This window comes from Bemisia tabaci, chromosome 1 (assembly GCF_918797505.1).
Source record: "Bemisia tabaci chromosome 1, PGI_BMITA_v3".
Taxonomy (NCBI): Eukaryota; Metazoa; Arthropoda; class Insecta; order Hemiptera; family Aleyrodidae; genus Bemisia; species Bemisia tabaci.
In genome coordinates, this window is record NC_092793.1 from 5,199,988 (window position 1) to 5,212,826 (window position 12,839).

The 12,839-nt window shown below is 40.3% G+C and overlaps 1 protein-coding gene across 1 annotated transcript in view; it reads right to left on the minus strand.

Annotated features, from left to right (window-relative positions):
- Ac3 (Adenylate cyclase 3) overlaps positions 1-12,839 on the minus strand; it is a 116,690-nt gene that overhangs the window by 43,562 nt on the left and 60,289 nt on the right. Inside the window, exon 2 of the mRNA XM_019048821.2 lies at positions 12,310-12,459. Coding sequence (XP_018904366.1) covers positions 12,310-12,459 — 150 coding nt within the window. The remainder of the gene's footprint in view (positions 1-12,309; positions 12,460-12,839) is intronic.

A 12,839-nucleotide genomic window follows, 5' to 3' on the forward strand; every position in this document is an offset into this window, starting at 1 on the left:
TGTTAGTTAGTTTTTGGATTACCGCTCTATTTTTGTGCCGCAGTATCTTGATTTATTTTGCGAGGAAAGCTCCGTACTTGTGAAGGATGCCTGTCATTCTTAAAATGTTGGAGCGCCTTCAATTTCGTATGATACTGTGCAACACCTCTGTTGCAAAATAGTTGCTTGAAGCGCCGTGGCGCGGCGGCGGGCAAGAGCGACCAGCGCATAAGCGCCTACAAACCTAACAGGGATACTTCAGGCATTGCGCAATGCGTGAAGTATCCCTGTTAGGTTTGTAGGCGCCAGTGCGTCGCTGCTCCGCTTTGTGTTAGGCTCTAATATTTAATCTCGCGGAGTCAGCGTTTTTCAACTCATGATTTTGAAATGTTTGCACACTCTGTATGGATTATTCTCATTTTAATTGATGAAAAAAAATATGTTTTAAAGGAAAATATAAGGTGTGTGTTTTGTAAATATGAAGGTAGTTCCGTATCAAACTTAATGATTTCCAAAGCACACGAATTTCTACTCAATTTCTTATAGCCTTTTATAATCAATGGCGATAAAGTGTAAAGCCCGGCGATAGGAACTATAGCCCGACTGTATACTTTTTTATAGCTTCGTATAGCCCGGCTATATGATTTGCTCCGCTTTCTACAGCCAGCTATATGATTTTCAATAGCCTTCTTTAGTCGGTCTTAAGAACTCCTATGATATTTTGAAACGCAGCTCCTATCGTCAATTTTTACCAGGGTTTAATCTTGTAAGTACTTCTAGGTCAAAGGAGACGACATTTGTATCACCTAGAAAATTGTAGGAAGGCCCCCTGGAAGAGGACAAGAACCCTACGGTCTGACGTATTATGCTAAAAGGAACTATATGCATAAAATTTGCGTGAGACATAGTTCCTTTTGGCATAAATACGTCCAGTTTATAGGGCGGGTGCAGGATTCTTGGATCACTCTGTACAGTTTGACGAGCTGTCAGGCCACGACGGCGGCGGGTACAGCGATTACCAGCTCCGTTGCCTCTTGCCGCGCCAAGTTCGGCTATCGATACCGACTGATGACTTTTCACGCCTCATTTACTATGAGCAGTATCATTTCTTTCACACTCCCTCGCTCGATGCCCTCTCTTTACTCTGAGTGAATCGCTTAAGCTCAAACGCCCGTTACCCTCCGCGCTCCTATGAGGCAATCCTTCGGATATTAGAGGAATGGAGGATTGGCATAGTGACGTTATCTGGCGGCATTTCCCGTTTAAACACTCGCATTTTAGCAGATTAGATCATTTTGTCATATCTTCTCCAATAATTGTTCAATGCATGAACCAAAGGTTTCCTCGTGATCAGTTCACTCAGTAGTTTCCACTTAAACACGAAATTCATCGAATTTCAGACACCTTCAAATTCTCTATTCTGGATAGATTTTGAGTAGGAGCGCTGCAAAACTTGTTTTTTTTTCCCCTACTCGAATTTCACGCAAAATACGACGGATTTATCCGGAGAATTGGACGTATCTCTGCCAAACGGAATTATTGACGAGTAGAAAAGATGGGGTGTGCTCTAGGTAGCTGCATGAGAAACAATGTTAGAGTGGGCGTGATTCCCTTCGGAGAAATGGAAAAGCGGGATTTTACATTCTGTCGAATGGAACTATGTGCCAACTAGATGCGGCACTCATGAGCCCTGGGAGTGGGAAAAGAGCGTTGTGGGTAGGGCTCATGAGTTAAAGCCGAGCAAGAACGACGATGGAGACGGCTTCGTTGCCGCTGACGTCACTGGCGATTTATAACTCCCATTCATTCTTACGGTCCTCAACTATAACGAGCACACCCCTCATTTCCCACTTGCCTCCTGTTCCATTTGGCAGAAATGCGTCCAATAACTCCAGAGCCTCCAAAAACAATGTGTTTTTTTACCTGCTGTAGAGCAGTTCACTGGGTTATCTAATTAAGGTAGATGGAAGCTCACGGTTACAAACAAACTATTCGGGAGGAGGATAGACCGTCAGAGATCTTAAAGTTGAGTGAGTTTCATCCCAGAGCCTATTTTCCTCCCCTGTTTTCCGAGAAAATTTGTATTTTATCGAAGAAAACTTGGCAGGGTCCGAGGGCTCATAAAAATGACTTCAAATACAGTTTGGGGGATATAAGTATAAGAAGAGACCTAACAATCAAATGACGTTTCTATATCGACGGTGCAAGTCGGCAATCACATAACTCGTTGGCGGTGTCTGAAAATCTCCGCCTCTATGTTATTTTATTAAAGGAGAGCAAATTGACATCATTCCTTGAAGTTTTTGCCGAATTTTCTTCGCACAGAGAAGAAAAATCACAGCAGTTTTAAAGAATTGCCGTTGAGTAGTTTTCCGTTTAAAAAATAAAGAATGATAGGAAGTCTGCGACGTCGCAAATCGAGTTATGTGATTGCCGACTTGCACCGTCGATATACTTCATAACACATCACACGAGTTTTTGTCCCATTCTGCAGTGGATATTAAATTCGATTTCTAGAAATCATGTCCATATGCACGACTTTCTAGTAAGCTTCTGTTTCTCCTCTGCCCAATCTACAAAACCATGGAAATTACCATGCTGAAAAAAAGCGACATTCAATTTCATTCTTCATAGATTGCAGGCCGTATTAGTCTGAAGAGAATATTTTATTGGCGACGTGGCACGTCCAATATCCACCTGCGCCCAAAATACGTAATATTTCACTCCGGAATGGCTCCAGAGGCTCCCCATAGTCCTATAATGCAGTAGCGTGGCGTGCTTTGCGATATATCGATTGACCTGCCGTTCAAACCCACGTAAGAGGATCGATGAACAGGGTGTTCACAACAAACACCTCAATAATCGATTCTTTACCACAGCTTCAAATGGGGTAGTACCGATAGTCAATTATTCGCGCCTCGCCTTTGCTATAATGGGATGGAGTTTTGGTCGATTCGAAATAACACCTGGGAAAGGAGCTAGTAAATTGAGCTCCCTTTACCAGGTAATGGGTACGCAGGATTCTTATCGGGCCCTTTTGCGTTGGGCAGTTGCGCGTGTTTATGTTAAAAGAGATTATGTTTGCATGCAATCCCTACGCACATAGTTTCTTTTAGCATAAATAGGTCCAGTTGAAATGTAATGAGCTTGATTATGACGCTTTTGCACGTGGCAGAAATTTGCGCTTTAAGTACTGATTTCTATGTATATTTTTGCGAAAAGCACGATGGTGCCACTTGTTTTTGCTAAAATTAACTCCAAAGTTCAAAAAAAGCGCTCAAAGTTGAGGCCGTGATGGAGGAGATATCGATATCCTGCGCGTTAGCCTGAGAGTCAACCTAACAAGACAAACTCTCTATGCAAAGATAGAGCGCGAATGCACTAACAGGGTTGCCACTTAGTTTGGGGATCCAAAACTGAAAACACAGCAACCCTGCTAATGTATTTGCTGCCTATCTTTGCATAGAGAGTTTATTTTGATATAGAGGTGGTATCTTTGGGTAGCGTGGAATACTATCTCGATTACGGCCTCAAGTTGGGGAGCTTTTTTGAGCTTTGGAGTAAATATCAGAGAAAATTAGTGGCATCATCATCTTTCGTGCAAAATTTTACGTAAAAAAGTACTCAAATTGCGCGAATCCCCCACTCATGCATGAGCTCCATTGGAATTTCAACTGCATACCGAGCTTCCTCTGATGATGCTGCCGGCACCGCTCCTACCGTTACGCCTAATGTGTCACCGTTATTCTTATTCCGCGGTGAAGAGGATTTGTGGATTAGGGGTGAAAACTTCCCTGAAAAATACTACTATATCGAAAGACGTTTGGAAAAATTCGAAAGTTCAAACGGCGTTTTCCTCAGCATGGCTGCGCGTGTCTATCAATTTATTAATAATTCCTCAAATATTATAGGTGCTCAGGATGTGCTTCGTAACATTCCAAATTCAGCCAATCAGTGGATGCAACTTAATTAACTTCGGTGTTGCATCACCAAATTTGAAGGGGAACTAGTCAGTGGCGTGGCGTGAATGATCGATTATCGATATTTCCCCTTTTGAATCCGTGGTAAAAGAATCGATTATTAAGCTGTTCGCTGCGGACAACCTGTTAATCGATCCTTTTCCATAGGTTTAAATGACAGATAAATCGATATATCGTAAAGCACGCCACGCCACTGGAACTAGAATCGCTTTCATTTCCGAGTGGCGCGGCGGCATAAAACAAAGAGGTAATTTTACCCACACTTATCACATGGAAAACGGATACCTACTCATCTGTGTGCCATCTATTGCTCGCAGCTATTTTTGTTAACATAATCCATATCGACGGTGAAACTACCAAACCACGTATCTCGGTTTGCGACGTCGCAGACTTCCTGTCATACTTTATTTTTTAAATGAAAAACTACTCAACGTCCAGTCTTGAAAATTTCTGTGATTTTTCCTCTTCGTGCGGAGAAAATTCTGTGAAAATTTCAAGGAATGATATTGATTTGGTCTACTTCAAAAAAAAATGCGAGCGTAGATTTTTAAACACCGCAAACGAGATACGTGGTTTGGTAGTTTCACCGTCGATATGTTTTCGCTTATTACTTTGGGTTGATTCTTGCTCGGTTAATATGCCAACAATAACAATTTCATTCAATGCTGAACCAAATTTTAGATTGGATGAACCGGAGTGAACATCTTGCATGAAATTATGACCAAAGAGCGTGTCTGGTATGGTCATGTGCAACGAGTAGCGGATGACAGATTGCCTAAGAAGGTACTTGATTGGGCTCCTCCTGGGAGGAGACGCAGGGGACGTCCAGCAAAATCGTGGATAGGTGGCATTCAAGATGAAATTACAAAATGCCATTTACTAGATGACCTCTGGGTCGATAGTTAGGAGTGGCGATTAGGTGCCGCAGAGCGCCCGGGCGCGCCGAATGTATGTATGAACCGGAGTGAATGCGGGAATCAATCGACACTTCACATTACTCAAGACATCTCGGGGTTAAAAAAGTGTCCTGTTGGCTTTATGAACTCAGTTGTTCCTCATTTTTGTTCATGAATCGCGACTTGCGAGTGGTTTTATGGCTCTTGGAAAATAATGTCAAGTCACGAGGGGAAAGGAATCCAATCCCATGAATCCCTCTTTTGGCTGCCCCTTCGATCTGATACAGTCTCTGCAAAAAGACTAAACTTTCTTTGGAATGAGAAAAAAGAAAAAGTTTAAGTTAGCACACAGCACTAATCTCGGTATGTCAAATCTTACTTGTCTATAACGTAATTCCACTCATAAATTTGGACGATGTACCGGAAATGGAACCGCGAACACTTAAATTGATGATTTGTCGCTTTCATTTTAATTATTACTAGGCTACGCGGCTCGGCTGCTAGAGAAATTGCGTGGAAATCGCATTAGTTAATGTGCGATGCAGGTATGCCAAATTGCAGGTCACTTGAAAATGTTCTCCATGCATCGATGAACCCGCAAGTTTTGTCTCTGACTTGGAGTAGTAGTTTAAGTAACATCTGATACTTAAAAATCTGAAGAAAGCTACAGTTCCAAATGATGCTTTAATGATAAGAAAAGGGCGTTTAGATGCTTAAATTGAAAGACATCTGGAGTGAAAGGATGTGAAGTGAAAATGGTAACACGGGGCTAAAATGCTGCTAAAAAATGAGAATGTAGGGCGAGCTAGTCTTTGAGCCACATTTTTGCCCGTATGTACCCGCCAACAAACTTATTCTTTATCAGTAATGATCTTATTCTAGCTGATGACGAGGCAATAAATATTGATAATTGGACGTATTTATGCTGAACGGAAAAACATCAAAAGGAATTGTGTAACACGCACATTCTGTATGCACTTAGTTCTTTCTGGATTTAATTCATCTACGCATATGTTCATTTAGCACAAATCTATTCAATTAAAAGAAAAAATATGAACTGTTCTCCAGAAGAACCACGTATGGATACGACCAAAAGTGCTTATTTTAAAAGAATTACTCAATTGTACCATCTCGCTTCATGTGAAAATTAGCTGTCCTATTAAATAACACATCTCCATGGGGAAACTAACGGCACTTATTCCGTTCCTTAAATGATCCAGAAATGGTTTTTCATCGGCAGAAAATATGGTCCAATAGAGAATTTGCACGGAAATTTTTATCGCTTCATCTGAGAGTGCCTAGAGAGCTGATTTTGCAGTATTTTTATAATTTTTTTCCTGCTATAAGAAATGGTATATGTACATGTAGATTTAAAAGTAAGAAATTGCACCGCCTAGTGAGACGTTATCTGGCGACATTCCCATTTAAACACACGTATTTTAGCAGATTAGATCATTTTGTCATATCTCCTCCAATAATTGTTCAATTTATAAACCAAGGGTATCCGTCGTGCTCAGTTCGACTGGTGGTTTTCACATAGACACGAAATTCATCAAATTTCAGACACTTGCAAATTCTTTATTGAAGTCCCTTCAGCAAGGGGAGCGCAAAGGCGGGTCCAGCAATTTGGCGACACTTGATTTCCTCCATTTACATCTGTGCTAAACAATCGATTATTTTCGGAGCACCCTACCCCCCAAGGAACCGATACATTTCCATAGGTTTAAATGGAGAAAAGACAATGTTGCCAATTTGTTGGATCCGCCGATGGATTTGCAATGTTCACTCGGAGCACACTTTCAAAGCTACGTAATAATGCTTTTTGGTCAAAATATTGCATACAAATACAGTGGATATTGCGTATAACGACATCGGTTATAACGACATATCGGTCATAGTGACGCAATCTCTTTGGTCCCGGTCGAAACTCCATTAGATCAATGTATTTAGGTATTGGATATAACGACGACGCTTATAGCGACATATCGGTCAGCGCGGGGGGGGGGGGGGGGGTTTCCGCGGAATTTCGAGCCGTATTATCGGTCACAGCGGCTTCAATTTGGTGTTGCTGTCCGGAATGGAACGACTCGGCACTCGCAAACTCATTAAATTTGGTCCATAAATCGGTGCAAATGCCGTACATAAATCCTGTTGTTAAACAGAGGAACGTTCATTACGGACTAGTTTTCAAATTAACTAATTTTTTGTCTATTCATTGGATGATTTTTTTAAAAAAAATTTCAAGTTTAAAGTGTGTAAGGTTTTTCGATTAAAAATGTAGAAGGTCTGAAACAAAATTGACACAAAAATAGTTTTTAAATAAATAAATTAATTAATTACAATTTGGTGAATCTATGGAATCTTAGTTTTTTCGAAGTTTTTCGTCGGCAAAATGAGGGTGAAATTTACATGATTATTTTATATTGAAATTTAAAAGAAAACACAAGATAGATAAAAAAAAAGTTACTGCAGTGCAAATTTAAAGAGCCTTGTTTGGCGCATCTCCAACTCGTCAACTTCCAGTGTGAGTGCAGCCTTAGTCTCCGCCTTCAAACTGAGGAGAGTGCGTGAAAAATCAACTATCGGTTATTACGACTATCGGCTATAACGACCAAATTAGGCCGGTCCCTGCAAGGTTGTTATATGCGATATCCACTGTATCTGACGAACAGTAGCGTGGCGTGAATTGCGATATATCGATTGTCATGCCATTTAAACCTATGTAAAAGGATCGATAAACAGGGTGTTCGCAGCGAACACCTTAATAATCGATTCTTTACCATAGGTTTAAATGGCAAAACAATCGATACATCGCAAAGCACGCCACGCCACTGCTGACGAATCGATACATTTCCATAGGTTTACACGGAGAAAAGACAATGTTGCCAATTCCTTGGATCCGCCAATGGGAAAGCGCCCTCTGTCCATTTCCGCTTCTCATTAAATACGATATGGTCATCCCAGTCATTTGAGTCGGTGAAAATTTAACGACTTGACGGCGCGTTTCAATTGGAAGACCGTGAGTCATAAAAGTGTCACACTGATGAGTCGGAAATCTCATGAAATGTAAACGGGCGGCGGGTTACGACTGGGTGCCGGAGCAAGCGATGCGAGTAACTCATTTTTAATATCAAGCGACCAAGGAGCTACGAAACCGTAAAAATTGCTCGGCGCGGGAGCACCTACGATCCAAGGGCTACTTAATTTTACGTCCGCGAACGCCACGCAGGATTTACGACCAGCCTCGCGGGTTCCGAACCTCGCGGTTAACTCAACATTTCACGCTCTCGTGCGCAAGGGTTGCGGTTCATACTGCCGTCCTAGGGAAAAACGCGTGCGAACATCCGAATGGTGCCACATTGCCTCGCGGAAAATTTTAATCTCTAACGACAGTTATGCATATTTTTCCCTGAAATTTTCAGAAACTTTAGATCAAATCGCGGACAAAATTCTGTAAAAAAATTGGAGGACAAAAGTTTGCAAATATTCCCGAAAATCCGAGATTTCCCGAAGGAGATTTGGCAACGCCTGAGGGCTCATACGGCGTTCTTCCTTAGCACGGTAGCGTAAGAGGGTGCACGGCGAGGGATGAAGCGAGGTCTTGGCATTTTTTTGCTCCGCTCCCGGGCATTTTAGAAATGAAAATGGTTTTCAATCAAAGCTGCCATATTTACCCGGATTCATGTCTCCGTTTCGCTCGGACGTTGAATGGTGAATTGCACGGGAAGTTTGAAACGAGCGCTCTTTAATTAAGAGGAGCGTAATTGTAGCCACTCTGTGTATCTCCCTCGCGGTAAGATCCAGGCTCCGCCTTTTAGATTAATGAACTCGCCATAGTCGAGAGCCCAGGCTCATCGCAGCACCTTCACCCCCCCCCCCCCCCTCGGTCGCGGTTTTATCCGTTTACTATTTATTTTAATCCGAGCTTAACATGGGTTTCTTTCTTTCTGTGGGTCGGTTCTTCAAGCTCAGTGCTGCCACGCTCTGCATTCACTCGCTATGATTTCAGTCTAGGGTTTTCTTTCTTTCACCGTCCTGATTATTCAAATTGATTGATAAAGCGATTCTGTCCGTTGAAACGGGTGGTTAATTGTTATAGACTTAAAAAGGAAATGATGGACTAACTATCGAGTCTATCGTGAGCTGTCGTTAGTTAGTCTTTCACTCATCCTCTAACCACCCGCTTTTGGAAAAGGAACACTGTTAGAAATAATTCACTCAAAGTTGGTTTCAATATCAATCATTTCCCAAATGTGAAGTGAATCTATTTGTGGAGTGAAATTTTCGAATAGTTATTTTATCTTGCAAGTGAGTAAGTTATCTTAATTAGGACAGAATTAAATCTTCGTCAGAGTGAAAATTCAATGCCCAGACACCTCAAAATTAAAGTGAATTCACTCTGCACGGGAAAAACTTATCTCAATAATCACCCTAATTTGCTACCTGCTCAGTTTGATTCAACCTAGATGTTTGATGATTTACGTATTTATGGAGTGACATTTCCCTCATTATTGATTAAATTTTGAAACAAAATCAATCCAGATTTTGCGTTACTTTTCAAAAGAACCGAGTGAATTTTCACATAAAATGGAAAACTTTCTAAAGCCCTGAGTGAATTTCTTTTCTTTTATTTTCAATCCTTCAAGCTAATTGTCTGAAAATTAGAGTTAATCGTCGAAACCGTTGAGTGAATAGTTCATTAATTTCACTCTATATTTGAGTCGATGAAGTAACAATTTCACTGTAGATTTGAGTTAATTTACTAGGGCCATGGGTGAATTGTTGTTAACCTGTGAACCGTTCAAAAAATTTTACTTAATTTTGACGTCAATGGAACTGTTGCATGGGTGGGAAATTTGCAATTTAATCATCCTTCCCTTTCAAAACGCGAGAAACAAGATGATGCTAGTGTTTTCTCTAAAATCAGCTTTGAGCTCAAAGAAAGTTCTAAAAATTGAGGCCATGATGATTGGGCCATAAAGGGAAAGATGATTAAGTCGCAAATCCCCAACCCATGCAACAATTTCAGTATTGTTCTGCTGTCAAATGGACGTAACTTAATCTTTGCGACATTCAAATTTTCCACTGATACTTTATATTTAAGAAGAAAATTACACCAAAATTTTCACAAGAACTATGGATATTTTTTCCAAAGTGATAACAAATTTACGAAAATATATTATTAAGGATAGAGTTGATTTCAATGGATAAACCTGTAAGGAAATTTTGAATTGTCACAATCGAGATACGTCCGTAAACTGGATGAAGAACGCGTCATTAGAATGGAACTGTGAACTTCTTTAAATGCATGGGAACTTCATTACTGATTTCTTTTCGCTACTTCGGTGTAGAATGAATGAATGAAAATTTTTACTTATCTAACAAATCTGTATCTAGGTTGTTTCGCAAAAATATCAATGTTTTGCGGCACTACGTCGAGCTTCTTAAAAACATTGGTGAAAGTTAAATTATTTACTTCTAGAGAGCACAAGGACGAATAAGGGAAGGCTCGTTTCCTCACCTCAACTTTGGTATAAGTAATCACTTTTTTAAAATTTCTGGAATTCTGTTTTGCGTCGCTAAGTCGACAGAAGTAGGTATAGACAGTCTATATAAAAAATACCAAAACATTTAGAAGTAAACAGAGAAACAATGTATTTAAATGAAAATAAACCTTAATTTAATTAAAAAATAATGTTAAGAAGTGGAAATAATATTACACGGAATACGCGTTTAAGAATTGCTTAAATGAAACAACACAAGATTACAGCAAAATTGAATATAGCATGACTGAAAAGCTAGCAGTAAAAACATTGAAAAATTACAAGTTTTGTGTCAATTCTTATTTGCTTCTTTAATTACACAAAAAACTAATAGTTTAAGTTTGAGAAGTGATTAAAAACTTCTTTGCAATATGAATGTAGTTAGGTACTTGAACGAACCTGCGAGTTCAAAGTTGTCTCTGACATGGCAGCAGTCACAACGAATTTCCTTTTGCCTTGGTATTCCGTTCGCACATAATAGTACTGAACCTGTTGTTGGTTTACTGGAGGAACTGGTCCAGTGTTTCCGTCATCAAAAATGTTGCCGAACATAACGATTTACCGCACCTACACTGAATAATAACACCACAGGGCACAAATTGAATTGAAAATCACACACATTGAATTCATTCACGCGTGCGACTCGCGAGAAGATCAGCGGAGGACTAAGATCGTAACGGTCACGAAATTTGGCGCGAAAATCTCATTCGCGATCAGCTGAAAGTGAAAAGTCTCTCACCCGCGGGCTCTTTCTTCTCGCTGCCAGAATATTCACTCCAAGCTCGGCAAAAGTGTCCCTTTTTCACCGCACGATGGGAGTTATTATTCTGTCTCATTTCATCTTATCCCTTATCGTAGTCTTACAACAGCGGCTGAATGCCTTACAATTTATAGTCTCAGAATGGAGTGGAATTTGCAACATTTTAAGTTAATTATCCGAACGCTGCCAAAGAAATAACTCTCTGGGACGTATGAAAACTCTTCGTAGTTAACGGTGAATTTCCAGAAGTCGGGTATGATAATCCAGGAATTATATAGTTGTTTTTCTCTTCTACGTGTTAAGTTGAGAAACATTTACCAATCCATGGACAGAATTAAGTCAAACGTAGGTTACTTTGACAATCACTCGTCCAAAGGGTGATTTTTATCGTCATGTCAACAAAAGTCCTGCTTGTGTATTAAAATAGTTCAAGATTATGCTAAAATAAGAGTGAAATTTTGATGATAAGTCCATTTCAGACTAACATCTGCAGAATTCACTCGACCAAATGTCATTTTTCTTCATTTGGTAATTTTGAAGTTCCGAAGTCTTTCACTCCGGTTCACTCCAAATCACTCCGACCCCTTTTATTTCTAACAGTGAAGGATGAGGTTCTTTAACGTCATGCCAGTTTGCCTTCAATTTTTAGAGTAGGCAACACGAGCTCCTACGTGGTCGAATATTGGCCATCCCCCATAATAGACAGACGGTTTCTGTTGACGGTTTGGTGTAGACACGATACTATATGAAGGAGATGAAAAGAAAAGGGCAAAGAAGAGGAGAGGCGGGAGAACAGGGAGAATGAGGGAGGAGATGAAGAAGATAAAAAGAAGGAGGAAAGAAGAAGAGAGAAAATTAAGGAAAGAGGAAGAAGTAGTAAGTTAACAAGGAAGTAGTAAGTAAACATTATTGCACGTATACCACATCCTCATAATGAGCATGGGAATGCCTTGAAAACGCTGACAAAACGAAAACTGATGATATCGATAAGTGGCAACATTCTTCACCCTTATTTCTTCCGTCAGTCGTGCTCAGGAGAGTTTGTGCGGATTTTATCCAATGTACGAGGGCGAATATAGATCTAAGTATTTCAAACTCTTCATCGCCATTTTGTGAGAAAAATGTTGCATTGATTTTTCAAACTATTTTACCTGCTCTGCAGATTGTTCCTCTATGACTAGTTTCATTTCCAAACATTGTCGAGTCCCCAAGAATGCCGTCCGTTGTTGTTTATCCGAGATCCCGTAGCAAAATGCCCCTAGAATGTTTGCATTTATGAGTAACACAGCATCTGCCAGCAACTGAAACGAATTCAAAGCAATATCGTGTGAATATTGGAAAATCTGAATCATAAATGTGCATGCATTTCTACAATTAAATTCTATTTGGTTTGATATCAGATGGACCAAAGAGCGTAAATGTGCATTTGTAGTGAAAAACCGCACCTTTCATAGATACATTACCTCAAACTGGAGGTAAAATGAAATTTTCATATCGAGAGGGTTCAGGAGGTCGAGACATCCCCCCTTCCACGACCTCGCAAACCCCCTTGGATTCACCTGACTTTGCCATTGGTCAGGGCGATTAATTCAACTATCTTGCCTGCCTTGCTAAGTAAAACCGTCTTACATTGCCAAATTTCTTCTCTGGAACTATGTATTTTTGAAGAAAGTTATGAGTA